Source organism: Lepus europaeus, chromosome 3 (assembly GCF_033115175.1).
Source record: "Lepus europaeus isolate LE1 chromosome 3, mLepTim1.pri, whole genome shotgun sequence".
Classification (NCBI taxonomy): domain Eukaryota; kingdom Metazoa; phylum Chordata; class Mammalia; order Lagomorpha; family Leporidae; genus Lepus; species Lepus europaeus.
The window spans coordinates 150,824,582-150,843,249 of NC_084829.1; the positions used below are offsets into that span (position 1 = coordinate 150,824,582).

The window sequence follows — 18,668 nt, forward strand, 5'->3', positions numbered from 1 at the left end:
TAAAATGGGCTCCCGCGTCGATTTCCCCTAACGGAAGATCAGGAGCCGCCTAGCCCCTGGCAGCCTCTTTCCACACCTGCGGGTGTCCACACTCGCCGCGCCCGGCACGTCCCACCTGCTTCACCCAACTCCACCGATGACACCACCGAGCACCGTTTGTGGTTGTTCCGCTCACGAGCAAAGAAAGCCACGAAAGCTACGGCACGGCACAGGCAGCCCGCGAGGCCGACCACCCGACCGGCGGCCGACACGACCCACCCGGCCCAAGCCGAATCTCCTCACTAAAACTTTTCTAACCAAAGCCCGCTAACGACATCAGCGCGGTCGCGGGCACCAGCAGCCCCGCCGCTGGAGCCGACTCCTGCCCGGGACTGTGCTGAGAAGGGAAGGCAGGCAAAGCGAGCGCAGCGGGGCGCGGGCCTCACCGCGCGGCCGCTCCTCGGTGTACAGGTCGATGACGACGTCGCCCAGAGTGGTCTCCAGCAGAACCGCCATGGCGCCGGCTCCTCCTCTGCCACCAGCCGCCGGGGGCGGTGCCGGGCGCAGCCCGTCGTCTTCTGCGCCACGCGTCACTCGCGGCGCGACGCGCGCTTGCGTCACGCCGCGGGCGCCACCGCCCCCTTCCGGGCAGCTGCTTCCGGCCGGCCGGGTCCGCCCTGGGCCCGCCTCTGACGTGCGGCCGTGGTGGGTCCTGCCTCTTTGCCCGGCCGTTTTGAAAGTGCCGGTCGGCCAGTGGCGACTTCCCGGGAAGCCTGCTGCCCAGAAGGAAGTCTCCGTAGGGTCGGTGCCCCTTTGTCTGGCTCCAGAACAGGGCGGCCCTCCCGCCGCCCAGAGGGCGCCCGCGGCGCGGCCGTCTTCCGCCTTTCGCGTCCACCTCGCGGAAAAAGGTCACAGCTTGAGCTCCCCGGGAGGCTGTTTAGCAGGGACTGTGCCTATTACAGTGTCGCGATGACAGAGGCGCGCCACACACTGATGAATCTGGGAGTGGGCTCGTGCCCCAAACAACTCTAAACCCCGAGGCTCAAAGCAACAGGGTTTATAAAGGCAAAAACCACAAGGAGGGGAGGGGGAATACAGGGCTCAAGCTAACCCAAAGCCTATGCAAAACTAATAATTATAATTGAACAATACCAGTTACAATCTGAATTTCAGTTATAATCTTGACATTAATCCAGGTGTTGGCCTAAATCGTATTAGACAAATTATAATCTTACCATTAACCCAGGTGCAGCCTATCTGTTTTTAAGCTTGAGCGATCATGCTAAAGGGTTTCTCTGCTTTGCCAAGTGTGTTGTAGAGGACTGTTGTCGTGCGAGGGCTTTAGATCAGGGTTTCAGACCACAGTCTCCTGGTGGAGGTGGGGGCCAGGGGGTGCTTTCCCAAGATGCAATCTCAGGTGTTCCAAAATGGAGGCGTTGCTGTCAAGGTGTTGTCAAGGCAACACAGGCTGAGGCCCGCTGGTGCTCTTAGAAGGCCGGAACTGGGGATTCCAGATCCTGGAGATTAGCATTTTTATACGCAGTCAAGCCTATTATTCTACTTAATGTAACTTTACACATGGTCATAACATCCGATAACTTCCAATAACTTCGTATCCGACTACAAACCAGAGGGTTTTTTTTTTTTAAAAAAAAGATTTATTTATTTGAAAGGCAGCTACAGAGAGGCAGAAGCAGAGAGAGAGAGGTCTTCTATTCACTGATTCACTCCTCAGATGCCTCTTCTGGACCTCCCACATGGACACAGGGGCCCAAGCATTTGGGCCATCTTCCACTGCTTTCCTGGGCCATAGCAGAGAGCTGGATTGGAAGTGGCAGAGAGCTGGATTGGAAGTGGAGCAGCTGGGAGTAAAGCCAGCACCCATATGGGATGCCAGCACTGCAGGCAGTGGCTTTACCCACTACGCCACAGCACCGGCCCCCAAACCAGAGTTTTTACAGTGGTTTACAAGGCTTCCCCTGAGCCTCTCCTCCCCCACCTTCCCCTGAAGCCACATCGATGTCAAACTTCTGCCTCGAGGCCTTTTCCCTTGCTGTCCCTCCAGTTAAGCCTCTTCCAGTCATTTGGTTCTTCACCTCCTCAAGATGCTTTGCCCGGATGTCATCCTCTCCGTGAGGACTTCCCTGGCCACCATAATTCAAATTAGCCCCACATATGTGCAGTTCTAGCTTTCTCCATACAGCTTTTTCTCCACAGTAATTTCATTTAACATGCTAATTAAAATTTATTTACATATGTGTATTTATTGTCGCTAGGATATATACTCTGGAAGGACGGTTAATTGTATTTGCTGCTGTATCCCTAGTGCCTGTGACAGCCTTCCACATAGGTGAATATGTATTGACTGAATTAGTATTGGTAATTGGGGGCCGGTGCTGTGGCATAAGGGGTAAAGCGGTTTGAATCCTGGCTGCTCCACCTTGGATCCAGTTCTCTGCTATGGCCTGGGAAAGCTATGGAATATGGCCCAAGTCCTTGAGCCCCTGTGTCCACATGGGAGGCCCAGAAGAAGCTCCTGGCTCCTGGCTTCAGATCAGCCCAGCTCTGACCATTGCAGCCATTTGGGGATTGAAGCAGTAGATGGAAGATCTCTCTCTTTCTCTCTACTTCTGCCTCTCTTTTAAAAATCTATTGGCAATTGAAGAAATGCAAATTAAAACAACAAATTAACCTACCACAGTTCCTGGATGCTGGTAAAAGATATAAGACTCATATATCAGAGACGCAGGATAACTTTTTATTCACAGCATGGCTAGCTTCATGAGTATCAGAATATTTGCACCGGTTCCATTTCCTGAAGTTCCATGAAAGATCCATGGAGGGTCCAGATGATACCTACACAGTCAGCTACACTGCTCCACCCCCAATCTAGCTCCCTGCTAATGCACCTGGGAAGGCAGTGGAAAATGGCCCAAGTAGCTGGGCCCCTCCCTGCTACCCATGTGAGAGACTAGGATGGAGTTCTTGCCTACTACCTTCAAACTGGCCTAGCTGTGGCTGTTGTGGCCATTTGGAGAGTGAACCAATGGATAGAAGATTTTTCTCTCTCTGTCTCTCCCTCTCTCTCCTTTCTTTCTCACTCTGCCTTTCAAATAAATAAATCTTTAAAAAGAAAATGAAACGTTGATTTTTTTTCCTTTCTATTTATTTATTTATTTGAGAAGGAGAGAGAAACACAGACAGATCTTCCATCTGCTGCTTCACAGCCCAGATAGCTGCAGCTGGGCCAGGCCGAAGCCAGGAGCTGAGAGCTTAATCCAGATCTCCCATGTAGGTGGCTGGGACCCAACCTGCCGCCCCCAGGTCTGCATCTGCCTAAGTTAAAATCAGAAGCTGGAGCTGGGAAACAGACTCTGGCACTCTGAGTGGGGACACCAGTGTCTTAGCCACTAGGCTAAACCACTGCCTCTAATTTATATTTTCCCATTATGATCTTGAACTATAAGAATAAGGATGGTATTAAAGAGTAATATTTTATAACATTCTGTATAGTTTAACAGAAGTATAGATTCAAGAAAAAAGGATTTGGAAAAACTGAATACTTTCTAAAGAATAATTTGATCTATTTAAGTGACATGATGAATGTGAAAAATGATTTCACATATGGAGTAATTTTTTAACAAAGATGTGTGTTATCGCCAGATTCTTTTGGAGAATCCAGACCCATGAATGGATATCTTAAACCCAAGACAGAATATCTTATACATTATTCAGTGTATAATTTACAGAATCTCTAAATTAGGCTATATTCAATTATTTCACTAAATATAAAATGTTCTACTTTCATAAGAAAAATATTTTGTGATAACTACACAGTTTATGCTTATTTCTACCTACAATTGGAATTTCTTTTTTTAAAAAAAGATTTATTTATTTATTTATTTGAAAGTCAGAGTTACACAGAGAGAGAAGGACAGGCAAGAAGAGAGAGAGAAAAGTCTTCCATACACTGGTTCACTCCCCAGTTGGCCACAACAACCAGAGCTGTGCTGATCCAAAGCCAGGAGCCAGAAGCTTCCCCCAGTTCTCCCATGTGGGTGCAGGGGCCCAAGCAGTCCTCCATTGCTTTCCCAAGCCGTACATAGCAGAGAGCTGGATTGGAAGTGGAGCAGCCAGGTCTTGAATTGGCGCCCATATGGGATGCCAGCACTGCAGGTTCTTTACCTGCTATGCCACAGTGCTGGCCCCACACTTTGAATTTCTAATAAGTATTTAAGTAGATTTAAGTAGTTTGTATGAGTACAGCAGCTACATAGGTAAAATAAAATGAGCTTTGTCCTTCACAATTGTACTACATGTAAATACTAAAGTAGATTAGTTTAGACAGCAGGATTAGCAAATATTTATTGTTTTCCAGATGTCAGCATCACCAGCCATCATGACTAATTTATCATATATTGACATGTCCAGATATTTATAGCGTTGGTGAAATCATACAAAGTATAGTCCTGATATTGCATTAAATGAGCTCTCTTTTACCTGTGTATACAACAAAAACGTGTTTGTGCTGCTATGTTAACATACGGTGCAGAGGTATTAACATGTTGACAGTGCAGTATCATGGCCTTTATCTACCTCATGCCCTTTTTCCTGCCTTCTCCTCTTGCACCTTGAGGAATCCCAGTTTGGTGAACTAGGATTCGCCCTTGTCACTACTGTCATCACACTGATAGTATGGTTTCTCTGTGGGACAGTGGCAGGTCTAGAGTCTTAGGAAAATATTTTGGTTGGCTGGAAAGCAAAATATTCTGCCCGTTCTGGAAAAAAATTCTTCTTAAGGAAACTGTTTAATTTTTATTATTTTACTTTATGATTTACTTGAAAAGCAGAGATACAGAAATAAAGAGAGATCTCCCACTCATTGATTCATGCCTCAAATGTATATAACAGTGCAGGCTGGGCCAGGCCTAAGCCAGGAGCCCAGAATACGATTCAAGTCTCCCACATGGGTGGCAGGGCTCCAAATATACTTGAACCATCACCTGCTACCTTCCAGGGTGTGCATTAGCAGGAAGCTGGAATTGAGAGTGCAGCTGGCACTTGGACCTAACACTTTGACATGGGATGCAGCCCCCCCAAGTTGTGGCTTAACTGCAGTGCCAAACGATGGCTGCAAGAAATAATATTGGCCTGTGTCTTCATCTGTCTGTTCTTGTCGAATATGTTAACTGTCCTTTCTTTGTTGTGATTATTCTGTCTTTTACCTTTACAGTACATATTGGTATTGTGCTTTAAAATATGGATATATTATAATTATTCTGGTATTGACGCCAACAGATCAGGAGACGCTTCCCACTGAAAAAGTAGTTTGTTACAGTTTCTGGGAGGAGAGGGCACCACACACACACACACACACAAGGTCACTTGAAGAAGCATGGAGATTAGTGAGGTGAGACCATGAGCAGGAGCCATTGTTGTGGTTTCCAAGGGAAAGCAAAGTTGGGCAGAGTAAGGCAGTTCAGGACTGGCTGGCTGACATAATTCCAGCAGGCTCTGGGATATTGGAACTGTCTCCAGTTGTCTGGTGCCTGGCCCTGGTGTGATTAGGGAAGAGGGATACTGGTCCCTGGAACAGAGTCCAGTAAAGGAGGTGGTTCAGAACAGGGACCCTGCATCACTGCAGTTGTGTAGGAAAGTGCACCCCCAGGGAATTAGCTAGCTGTGGGGGTGCAGTCTCACCATGGTCAGCATAGCATCAAAAACACAGAAAATGGAAGGAAGAGATGGGTGTTTGGAGCAGCAGTTAAGCCACTGCTTAAGACGCCTGGACCCCCCATGGGAGTCCTTGGGTTCAAGGCCTAGCTCTGTGCCTGCTTCCAGCTTCCAGCTACTGCAGACCCTAAGAGGCAGTAGGTGATAGGCCAAGGAATCGGGGCCCTGTCACTCATGTGGGAAACCCGGATTGAATTCCCAGTTTTTGGTTTTGGGCTGGCCCAGCCCTTGCTGTTCAGGTATTAAGGGAGTGAATCAGCAGATATCACTTTTTTTTTTCAGATAACATAAATACTTTTTTTTTAGAATTACAGAAAATTGGGGCCAGCATTATGTAGTGGGTTAAACTGTAGCCTGCAATACTGGCATCCCATATGGGTGCTGGTTGAAGACTCAGCTGCTCCATTTCTGAATCAGATGAAGAGTACCCCTCTAGGCTGGCGCCGTGGCTTAACAGGCTAATCCTCCACCTTGCGGCGCCAGCACACTGGGTTCTAGTCCCGGTTGGGGTGCCGGATTCTGTCCCGGTTGCCCCTCTTCCAGGCCAGCTCTCTGCTGTGGCCAGGGAAGGCAGTGGAGGATGGCCCAAGTCCTTGGGCCCTGCACCCGCATGGGAGACCAGGAGAAGTACCTGGCTCCTAGCTTCGGATCAGTGAGATGTGCCGGCCGCAGCGGCCATTGGAGGGTGAACCAACGGCAAAAAGGAGACCTTTCTCTCTCTCTCTCTCACTATCCACTCTGCCTGTCAAAAAAAAAAAAAAAAAAAAAAAAAAAAAGTACCCCTCTAATGATTAGACAAGATGAGGCACAAAATAGAAATCAAGATTTTATTACTTAAGGGTCCTGGTGGTACATGGCAGGCCTGGAGGAGAAACACACACACACATACACACACACACCTGAAAGTCGGGGATTCTATGGAGACAGACAGGGAGGTAAATGTGCTCCTTTATTGGGTCAGGACATTACCCAGTCTTCCTGTGGGGAATTTTAATTGCTGGTTTTATAGCAAGCAGGCGTGAGTCCCAGGAGGTCACTTGTGACATACAGGCAAAGATCTCCCACCCTTTCTTATTTCTCAGCTTCTCCCAACCCAGCTCACAGTTTTAAGAATTCAATGAATAGAACATATTATAATCATCTCTATAAACGTATAAAATAAATTATGACATTTTAAATGTTTCTTTCAATTTTTTCTTTTATTTTTATTTGACAGATAGAGTTATAGACAGTGAGAGAGAGAGACAGAGAGAAAGGTCTTCTTTCCATTGTTCACTCCCCAAATGGCGGCTACGGCCGGCGCTGCGCTGATCCAAAGCCAGGAGCCAGATGCTTCCTCCTGGTCTCCCATGTGGGTGCAGGGGCCCAAGCACTTGGACCATCCTCCATTGCCTTCCCGGGCCACAGCAGAGAGCTGGACTGGAAGAGGAGCAGCCGGGACTAGAACCGGCACCCATATGGGATGCTGGCGCCACAAGCAGAGGAATTAACCAAGTGAGTCACGGCGCCGGCCCCTTTATCCAATTTTTAAATTTTATTTGGAAGGCAGAGAGAGAGAGAAAGAGGGATAGACAGACAGACAGACAGAGATTTCCCATCCATCTGCTGGTTCACTTCCCATCTGCTTGCAACAGCTGGAACTGGCCAGGCTGCTCAATCCAGATCTCCCATGTTGATGACAGGGACAAAACTATTTGAGCCATCAGGGATGCTTCCAAGGATTTCTATTAGCAGGAAGCTGGAAGGGGAGTCAAGCCAGGACTCAAACATAGGCACTACAATGTGTGAGATGGGTGGCCTAGTGGGCATCTTAACCATTGCACCAAATATCTGCCCTTGCCTTTATTTATTATGAGCCAGCATAGCATGTTGGTTTATAATGCAAAGGTTAAAAATTGTGATCCTATCACTTATTATCTTGTAATTCAGGGCAAAGCCCCTAATCTTTACAAATGTCTGTTTTGTATATAGAGAATGGGATGATTAGGGCAGGCACTTGCTACAGTAGTTAAGGTACCGCTAGGGACACCTACATCCTATATCAGAGTGCCTGGGTCCACATCCTGGATCTGCTTCTGATTCCAGCTTGCAGTTATTATGTACCCCAGGAGACAGCATGTGATTGCCCAAGTGCTTGGGGACTGCCACACATGTGGGAGACTTGGATTGAGTTCCTGGCTCCTGGCTCCTGGCTCCTGGCTCCTGGCTCCTGGCTCCTGGCTTTGGCCTGGCCTAGTCCTTGCTATTGTGGACATTTGGGGAGTGAGTAACAGATGGAAAATCTCTCTCTCTCTCTCTCTCTCTCTCTCTCTCCTTATGCCTGTAAATAAAAACAAGTAAATATTTTTAATGAAAAGATAAATTGCTATCATGTCATTAGGTATTTTTGAAATGTGAGTAATAAAGCATTTAGCACATTTAAAATAATAAATTCTGTTACAATGATTTTTTAAAATATTTATTTATTTGAAAGGGTTACAGAAAGAGAGGGAGAGAGAAAGATCTTCCATCTGCTGACTCACTCCCCAGATAGCCCTATGGCTGGGCCTGTGCCAAGCCAGAGCCGGAAGCCAGGAGCTTCTTCCAGGCCTCCTGCATGGGTGGCAGGGACCCAAGCATTTGGGCCACCTTCCGCTGCTTTTCCCAGGCCCTCAGTAGGGAGCTGGGTCAGATGGAGCAGCCCAGACACAAATCACACCCATCAGGGATGCGGGCATTTCAGGCAGCGGCTTTACCCACCATGCCACAACACTAGCACCTACAATAATATTTCTATGAGTTTGTTGTTCATAGATGAAGCATCACCAATCATGCTGAGTCTAATAAAATTCTAAATACACTGGCAAGAAGATAAAATTATTTTTAAATATCTTATAAAAGGGGCCAGGGCTGTGGCGTAATGAGTAAAGCTGCCGCCTGCAGTTGCTGGTATCCCATATGGGAGTTGGTTCGGGTCCTGGCTGCTCCATTTCCAATCCAGCTCTCCGCTATGGGCTGGGAAAACAGTGGAAGATGACTCAAGTCTTTGGACCCCTGCACCCGCGAGGGAGACCTGGAAGAAGCTCCTGGCTCCTGTCTTTGGATCAGCACAGCTTCGGCCATTGCAGCCAACTGGGAAGTGAACCAGCGGACAGAAGACCTCTCTTTCTCTCTCTCTCTCTCTCTCTCTCTCTCACCTCCTCTCTGTGTGTGTAACTGTGACTTTCATGTAAAATAAATAAATCTTTTAAAAATATAAAAATGAATATCTTATAAAAAATAGTGTAAGTTTTGTGAATTATCTTGGAGATGTAAAAATGATGTCTTAGGTCCTTGTGCTCCCTCCTGTCATGTTCTGGGGGTCTTTAGAAAGTTAAAAATTATGTAGATGATTAACTCTGGAAAATATAGGAGTAGTAACGCAAGTAAAAAGATGCATTCTATCCCAGAAGTTGGAAACTTATAGAGCATGGCCTATATTTCCCTTTGGTGTCAAGCCTACTTTGAACTGCAGAAAAAGTGAGATATAGATTTTGATTATGGGAATGAGGAAGATAACAATGAAATTGGTTGCTGAAGAAGGAAATAAGTCAGGATTTGGATCAAAGTGTATTATTGGATAAGAGTATAGAGACATTTTTATACATCTTACATATTTTATTTTCTGTAGTATTAAGAATTTTCAAAGAACATCTGCTTTATGAAAGATTATTTTAAGAGGAGAAAACATCTAGTGAACACATAATATTATGTGCCATGTTATTTGCTATGTTAGGCAATGGAACTCATCTGGATGAGTTTTATGATCAAAGAAATCAAGTTGACATAAGCTAACTCGAAAGAACATCAAAAGACATGCTGTGTTGACATCGTTGGCTCTTTTTCAGTCATATGAGCAACTCTCAAGTTATTTCTGTTTTACAGATTAGTGTGAACTCAAGTGTACCAAGCTGAGTCTTCTAATGGATGACAAGTGGGTGGAACCTGCAACAAAGTTTGTTTGAAGTTTTTTATAACTCATCTTAGTTATGGTATGGTTTTTGGAAATTATGGGACAATTTAACATAAAATTCTATAGTGTTTATATTGCATATAGCCAAAACCATGGCTTAGACAGAACCATGTCACACAAAATAGTAAAGTTGTCATTATCTAATAATACTACCATCTACTTAACCATTATTTGTCCCGCAGACCTGTACTGAGGGCCTATCCCAGCAGGCTATGTTCCTTTAGGCTTAGCTACTCCCTTCCTGGAGTTGAGGAGAGAGTGAATGAATGGATGATAAGACTTTTGAACTCTGATGGATATGTCTCCAAGTTATTCTCAATCAATATACAATTCTGTTATGCCTGGATTTCTTGGTGCTCTTTGCTCTAGAGGGTTTCATAAAATTAAAAGCAAACAACAACCAAAAAAAAGAAAGAAGAAACATCTAATTTAACAGGGAACTAATTAGAAACCTAAGTGGGGGTCAGCACTGTGGTGCAGTGGGTAAAGCCACTGCCTGTGACACCAGCATCCCATATGGGTGTTGGTTCAAGTCCTGGCTGCTCCATTTAAGGTCCAGCTCCCTGTTACTGTGCCTAGGAAAGCAGCAGAGGGTGACCCAAATGCTTAGGCCCCTCACCCAGGTAGGAGACCTGGAAGAAGCTCCTGGCTCCTGGCTTTGGCCTGACCTAGCCCTGGCTATTGCAGTCAACTGGGGAGTGAACCAGCAATGGAAGACCCCTCTCTCTGTCTCTCCCTCTCTCTATAACTATGCCTCTCAAGTAAATAAATAAATCATAAAAAAAGAAAGAAAACCTAAGTGGATGGCTTCTGGTTCAAAGCACTGTCTGCACACCCTCCAGGGATGGGCTGAACATTAAACATTAATGCCTCTTTGATCCTCAACCACGACTGCACAGTAAGTCACAGCAGGAACTGTAACACTGTTGATGCCCCAGAAGCAGCCCAAACTAATTAAATCAGAAGAAATCTGGTGTCCTAGAAAGATTCCAGTGTTGTTTTTATTTTGTTTAAGATTTTATTTATTTATTTGAGAGGTAGAATTACAGACAGGGAAAGGCAGAGATGAGAGAAAGATCTTCTATCCACTGGTTCACTCCCCAAATGGCCACAATGGCCAGAACTGGGCTGATCTGAAGCCAGGAGCCAGGAGCTTCTTCCGGTTCTCCTACGCAGGTACAGGAGCCCAAGTGCTTAGGCCACCTTCTACTGCTTTCCCAGGCCTTGGCAGAGAGCTTGATCGGATGAGGAGCAGCCAGGACATGAACCAGCGCACACATGGGTTGCTGACATCACAAGTGGGGGCTTAGCCTACTGTGCCACAGCACAAGCCCCACCCCCCCCCTTTTAAGATTTTATTTATTTACTTGAGAGGTAGAGTTACAGACAGAGAGCAGGAAAGACAGAAAGAAAGGAACTCCAGTGCTTTTTAAAGCTACTGACTTAGGAAAAAAAATTTTCCAAGTATCTTTAGTTTTTAATGTGTAATAGTATTGTGAAATATTACTATTGTCTTCATTTTACATATACATATACATGTGCATATATAATTAATAAGTATTTGGCAGGCCAAAGTACGCAGGACAAACAAAATTAAGTATCAGCAATTTATTGGCAAAGTTTTATATCACAGAGGAAGGGATGTGCCTCAAGAAGCAACAGCCCCGGGGCCAGCGCTGTGGCACAGTTGGTTAATGCCCTGGCCTGAAGCTCTGGCATTCCATATGGGCGCCAGTTCTAGTCCCAGCTGCTCCACTTCTGATCCAGCTCTCTGCTATGGCCTGGGAAAGCAGTAGAAGATGGCCCAAGTCCTTGGACCCCTGCACCCATGTGGGAGATCCGGAAGAAGCTTCTGGCTCCTGGCTTTGGATCAGCACAGCTCCGGCCATTGTGGCCAAATGGGAAGTGAACCAGCAGATGGAAGACCTCTCTCTGTCTCTCCTCTCTCTGTGTGTAATTATGACTTTCAAATAAATGCATAAATCTTCAAAAAAAAAAAAAAAAGAAGCAACAGCCCAAGAGGGCTTGGAGGATATGTTTATATATTCTAGTTTATGGTTGCATAAGCTCAAGCTAACAATGGTGTCTTGCAGGCCTTGCAGTGCCTTGCAGTGCCTTGCAGTAGATGCTTCAGTCAGGGGGAAACTCTGCACCAGCCAAAGTGGTGATCCCAGGGTTGGGGTACAGGTAAAGCAAGATGTTTTGTTCTGAGGAAGTCTCCAAGGCAGCCAGGTTTGAGGAGCTCCTATAAAGAGGTCTCAAAAGGACTGTAGTTGAATGTATGTAGCATTTTGAATTGAAGAGGTCCCTTCTTCCCTAACATCACTTCCTCTTCTCTTTGGTGAATGTTCTTATGGATGGCGTGATCATCAGTCTTCTGTAAATACTTCCTGCTGAATAAGGTCTTCAAGCTTTCATCAGTAGAGGGGAGGGAAGTTGGGAGGAATTGGTTGATAGTAGATACCTTGGAACATCATTTCTTGATTGTACTGTTGCCTTTGTAAAGCTTTCCCAAGAGCCTGGACCCATCCTTGGATGGAAGAAATTAGGCATTTTAGGAGATCCCAGGAGAAGGAAGAGGAGGAAAGCTGCTATTGGGCTTCAAAAAGGGGTTAGCGGCGCCGGCATCCCATATGGGTGCTGGTTCAAGTCCTAGCTGCTCCACTTCCGGTCCAGCTCTCTGCTGTGGCTGGGGAAAGAAGTAGAAGATGGCCCAAGACCTTGGGCACCTGCACCCTCGTGGGAGACCTTGAAGAAGTTCCTGGCTCCTGGCTTCAGATCAGCACAGCTCTGGCCGTTGCGGCCAATTGGAGAGTGAACCAGCAGATGGAAGACTCTCTCTCTCTCTCTCTCTCTCTCTGCCTCTGCCTCTGCCTCTGCCTCTGCCTCTCTGTAACTCTGCCTTTCAAATACATAAATAAATCTTAAAAAAAAAGGGAGTTAGCCAGGAGAACTGTGACCAAAGGTTGGTCTTGAAACTCCACCGGTCAGAAACCCCTGACAAATGCTGTTTATAGAATTCATTGGCCCTTTTGATAATATTTTTAGGTTGGTGTGTACCTTACCAGACTGAAAAAGCAATATTTTTCTTCTAGCATGTATAAGTTCCCCCTCAATTAGCAGTCAGAAGGTCCAGTAATACTACCCTCTACCATGGAGGTGAGCTGCTCCTGCATGGAGCTGACCTTGGCTGCTAGGTCATCACTTAGTTGGCTTAGCTCAAGTGAGAAGTACTTGGCTGCAAATACGAAATTGAAGAGTCTACCCAATCTTGGCCTATTCTCACCAGGATGTCCACAGCAGCTGTGGTAGGTAAGATTGCTCACTTGATGTATGGAGTCTGTGAATAAACTGGAAGTGGCATACGTTCATTGGTTAATGAAAACTTGAGGGTGATGTAAGCAAGGGTGTGGGTCCCAGTCTAGTAGCCTGGGAAGCTTAAGTAAGTGCTTGTTCCACAAAGAAGTAAGTGTGATGGAAGGGATCTAAATATGCATCAACATTTATGTTGAAATAAGGCTTAGATGGGTAACATGAGGAATCTTTGATCCCTTCATAAGTAGAGCAAGGGTCATCCTGGCTAAAGAGGGTGAACAGGCTGTTGTATGAGGCAGGGTGGAAGGATTGTATGTCCAAGTAAAGGACAGATTGGTGGGATTCTGTCATATTTGATGGTTCTTAGGGGATTGTAACCTCTTGCAATCAGTTTGCTTTATGCTGGTTGGCCCAGAGATTATGGCCCTTGAAGGGGCAGCTGGGGTGAGGACCTGGGAAAATGGTGATGCCAAAATAACTTAAACTCCAGGTGGTGATGAGATTGTGAGGCATCAGGAAAAATAAATTCTAAAAAAGGGACTCTGAGTAACATGTATATGGGTAATTGGGTAGGTCATTGGTGACAAAGTGGACCCATTGTCACTTGGGAGAGAGGGTAAAGGACTGATTACAAACCTTTAATGCTGGGAAAGTTCCTACTGGGTATCCTGGTCAGGAGGTAGAAGAGAAAGAAGGGCTTGTCTGGACAGACTCTGTGGAGAGTACCCAGGGACTGAATTATGGCTTGTCTTCCAAGTGTCTGAGGAGAATATGAGATGGTGGACTTGACTCTGGGATTGATGGACCAACCTGGTCAGTCAAAATAGGAAGGGGCTCCAATCAGCAAGGGAAGCTATGATTGTAATTTGTCTGTGCTGGGTAGGTAGGGAATAGCACAGATCCAACAATATTGTGAGGATTATTGAGTCTATTTTATTGAAGAGGTTGATGGTCTCCTGGATAGTGGAGAGAGATAAGGATGTGAAACATACGGGTTGAGAGAGGGAGAAAGGTTAATGGGATGGTTGCAAAGAAGGTGATTCCAGCCATCAGGGAGTATGCAGGGTTTTACGCACCAATAGACTGTAATTATAAGGACCCGTGGCAGAAAAAGAATCCAAATTAGAGGTGTGGTGGAGCTTGGTGGCCTTCCTTAGGCATGATAGAAGAGTGAATAAGAGGGAACTTCTAGGCATAACTATACCTCTTCATGAGAAAAATCCTGAAAGTCTCTGGAGGCTCTTCTATCAAATAAGGCTAAAATTTTTTACCTGATTTGTTCTTCTGATTTGCCAGTTAAGGTCTTTGAGGGGTATTGGCAGAGGTGCTCTAAGATACCATCAGAGGAGAGCTCTGCTTTGTTTGACATGTGGGGTCCTTTACTCTTGTGAAAAGCTACTTGAGGTCACCTAATGGTGCCCATTGTAGGCATCCAGTCCCAGGTTGTCAGATGAGTGGATGTTTTGTGTTAGTGGTGGAGGGGCAGGCTTGAGTTGGGATAAGTGAATCCAGTCCTAGTAGTTTGGCCACTGTGGGGGTGGCTAGGATAAGTTGATAGGAGCACCCCAGTGGGATTGAAGAGGGTGGACCTGGTTTGGGAGTTTCTTTACCCAGACCCAGTCCCCAGTTTCCAGTAGGGCAACAGGAATATACATTTTGGTCTGTGGTCTAGTGAGGAATTTATCAGTGTGATCTCACAGGAGCTGCCATGCAAGGCAAAAGGCCAGGAAGTAGTCTCCCAGGGGTGCAGGGGTTGGAGGGCGAAGGTTGCCCTGGAGGAAGAGTCTGCCATACATGAGCTCAAAAGGGCTAAGGTAGAAGGGAACCTGGGGTTGTTCTTAAAGTTGAGCCAGGGCATTGGGAAGAAGGGAAGCCTAGTCTTGTCTTATCTCAAGGGAGAGTTGTTTAGTCAAAGTTTAAGAGAAGAATGAGCCTTTTCAGTTTTCACTGAGGACTGGGGTCTGTAAGGGTATGAAATCTCCATAGACACCAAGGGAAGCAGAGATGTGTTGGGTGACCTGGGAGATTAAATCTGAGTCATTGTCCAATTGGGTGGAACTTGGTAGGCTGAAATGGGGGAGTGATCTGTTGGAGAAGGGCAGTGAAAACATCAGAGACCTTTTCAGCTTTGCCCAGAATAACCTCTAACAATTCAGTGAAGGTGTCTCAGAAGGTCAGCAAGTGTTTGTAAGAATTGAACTTGGGTAAATATGGAAAGTCAGTCTGCCACTCCTATCCATAGGGTTTCCCTATGCCTGATGAGAGGGTAGGGAAGGTGAGAAGTCAGAGGTGGGGGCACTGAGGGTTGGAAACCTGACAAGTACGGCATGCCCAAGTAACCTTGGTTAAGGAACTTAGAAAAGTGAGGATGGGCAATCAGGGGTTGACGACATTTTAGACGTGGGTGGTGCCCAATATGTAGGGCACTGTGTAAATAGGTCAGGATGGTTTCCACCCATTGATTGGGAGAATGAGGCAGCCATTGGAGGTCAGCTAAGGACCTTCTTTAATGACTCCTTTTGTGAGGAGAGAGGTATACTGGGAGGGTTCGTTTTGGGTTCAAGATGCGGAATAGCTAACTAATAGTTGGGGCTTCTGTTGGCCCCATTCTGACTTCTGTGGGCCTTGTTGTTTACTGTTTTGACAAGACCATCTTCCTTCTGATGATAGAAGTAGTGGATGATGGCAGCCCACTTATGGAGGAAGATGACCTGGATCAGAACAAGAATCACAGGTGCGTGGGCGATTGGGGAATACCAAGGAGTGGTAAGATAGCCCCACTCTGGGCCAGATGGCAGCATGGGGATCTGTGATGTGAAAGGTATGCTTAGACTCAGTATAAGTGTTGACATAACCCTGAAGCCAATATGAGGGCCTAAGTGCAGTCAGTTTGACTTTTTGGGCTTAAGTATGTGGGGAGAGAGGGAGAGAACTCAGTGAGTTGGTTGTTGATAGTGACAGTGTAGCTAGAATATCATTGGCCATTGTGAAGATAACTACTCCCATCCTAAAGCCAAATGAAGTTGGGATTGGAGTTAGGAGTATCCATGGGGTCTGATCTGAAGACATACATGTATTCAAGTTCTTAGAAATAAGAACGTTCTGGCCGGCGCCGCGGCTCACTAGGCTAATCCTCCGCCTTGCGGCGCCGGCACACCGGGTTCTAGTCCCAGTCGGGACACCGGTCCTGTCCTGGATGCCCCTCTTCCAGGCCAGCTCTCTGCTGTGGCCAGGGAGTGCAGTGGAGGATGGCCCAAGTCCTTGGGCCCTGCACCCCATGGGAGACCAGGATAAGTTACCTGGCTCGTGCCATCGGATCAGCGCGGTGCGCCGGCTGCAGCGCGCCAACCGCGGCGGCCATTGGAGGGTGAACCAACGGCAAAAGGAAGACCTTTCTCTCTGTCTCTCTCTCTCACTGTCCACTCTGCCTGTCAAAATAAATAAATAAATAAATAATAAATAAATAAGAACGTTCTGAGGGGATTGAGGTTAGGAGGATGGTGGAGGGGTTGAAGGAGTTGTAGCAGGAGATGGTGACATGAGGAAGTTGAAGGAGAGAGAGCTGGTATTGGATCAGGCAACTGCAGCTGAGGTAGGATAAGGCCTTTTTGTTTTTTTGTTTTTATATTTTATTTATTTATATGAGAGGTAGAGTTACAAAAAGGAGAAACAGAGAGAAAGGTCTTCCACCCACTGATTCACTTCCCAAATAGCTGCAACAGCAGAAGCTGAGCTGATCCAAAGCCAGGAGCCAGGAGCTTCTTCTAGGTCTCCTATGCAGGTGCAGGGACCCAAGCATCTGGGCCACCTTCCACTGCTTTCCCAGGCCATAGCAGAGAGCTGAATCAGAAGAAGAGCAGCTAGGACTAGAACCAGCACCCATATGGGATGCCAGTGATGCAGGCAGAGGCTTAGCCTACCATGCCACAGTGCCGGCCCTGAGGTCTTGTTGTTTAAGAGGTCCAGAATCAAGTGAGGAAAGAATATCTGGATGGGCTGGGAATAGGTTAGTTTGCAATCTTCCACTATTTGGAGAGCTGTATAGTCCAAGGCTCAAAGGCAGGAAGGCCATCCACAAGCCATAGGATATGTTTGGAAAGATAAGATAATTTGATTTTTGGGCCAACAGGTTAAGGGCCAAACCTCAGTTTTCATGTGTGTAGAGAAAGAATGACTTACTGAGGTCAGGAAGAGAGAGGACTGGGGATGGAAGGAGGGCTTTTTGTTTTAAGATTTATTTATTTATTTGTAATTCACAGTCAACAGAGATAGGGAGACACACACACACACACACAGAGAGAGAGAGAGAGATTTTCCATCTGCTGGTTCACTACCCAAATGGCTGCAATGGCCCAGAGTGTGCCAGGCTGAAGCCAGGAGCTAGGAGCTTCAGCCAGTTCTCCCACATGGGTGGCATGGACCCAAACATTTGGGCCATCTTCTGCCACTTTTCCCAGGCACATCAGGATGGAGCTGGATTGGAAGTGGAGCAGCCAGAACATGAATCAGCACCCATGTGGGCTACAGGCATCACAGGCAGTGGCTTTACCCACATACCAGCCTAAGGAAGGTATTTTTTAATTGAGTGAAAGAGGAAGACAAGTCAGCTGAAGTAGGGAGAGGCTCTTGAAGTGACCCTGAAGTGGCCTGGCCTCATATATGGGCTTGGCAATAAGACCACAGTTTGGGATCCAGCTGTGGAAATATCTTGCCAGCACTAATAAGGACAGAGGTGTTTTTAATAGTGGGCACAGGAAGAGAAGAAAGGATGCATTTTTGTTTTGTGGTTATTTCCCTTTCTCCTAGAAATAGAATGAACCGGAGGCAGGTGACGGAGGGTTGATTAAGTTGGACATTGGAGGAAGAGATCTGATATCCCAGGTTGCTGAGGTGATTAAAGGCTGAGGTGGCATTTGATAGGGAAGTCTGTAAGTCAGGGCAGCATGGGAGGAGGTCATCAATATAGGTTGAAGGTGCTCCTTGGGAGGGAAAGAGAGGAAAGGTCTTTAGCTAATGCCTGACTTAAAAGGTGGGGACTGTCCGTGAATCCCATGGGGGAGGACTGTCACATGTGAGTTGTTATGAGTGATACATATCTGGTTCTGTCCAAGTAAAAGCAAAGAGGTCTTGAGTAGGGGAGTCGAAGAGAACAGTAAAGAAAGCACCCTTAAGATCCAGGATGGTATGGTACTGGGTTTCAGGGGCTGGGAGGGAAAGAACAGTGTAGGGATTAGGTGTGATGGGAGGCAATGAAACCGCAGCATCATTGATGATTCAGGAATCTTGGACAAAGCAGAAGGAGCTGTCTGGCTTTTTGTCAGGGAGAATGGGGCTGTTGTAAGGGAAGAGGTCAGTTTGGGAGTATGTGCCTTGAGGAATTTAACAACAGGGGCTTGAGACCTTGTGGTTTGGGGAGGGGAACAGGGTATTGTGGTTTGGAAGGGAAATAGCCAAGGTTTTAAAAGTCTGATCTAGATGGATGTATGGTGTTGGGCTATAATTGGATGGGAGGTATCCCAGAATTTAAGGGTGGACCAGATCAGGGAAAACAGGAAAGGAAAGGCTAGAAAGAGAAGTCGGGGGGAGGTGTGGAGAGGAGACCAACAAGGAAAGTATTGAGAGAGGGAGAGGGATTGCAGAGTGGGGAAGA

At 46.5% G+C, this 18,668-nt stretch overlaps 1 protein-coding gene across 3 annotated transcripts in view; it reads right to left on the minus strand.

The window, feature by feature from the left end:
- Positions 1–544, minus strand: part of PPIL4 (peptidylprolyl isomerase like 4) — a 51,174-nt gene extending 50,630 nt beyond the window's left edge. The window contains exon 1 of one of the 3 annotated variants that reach the window (XM_062186905.1): positions 426–541. In XM_062186905.1, coding sequence (XP_062042889.1) covers positions 426–495 — 70 coding nt within the window. In that variant the 5' untranslated portion in view covers positions 496–541. Of the gene's footprint in view, positions 1–425 lie in introns of all 3 variants that reach the window. The other 2 variants (XM_062186907.1, XM_062186906.1) reach the window with 2 other exon arrangements.
- Positions 545–18,668: the final 18,124 nt, after the last annotated feature.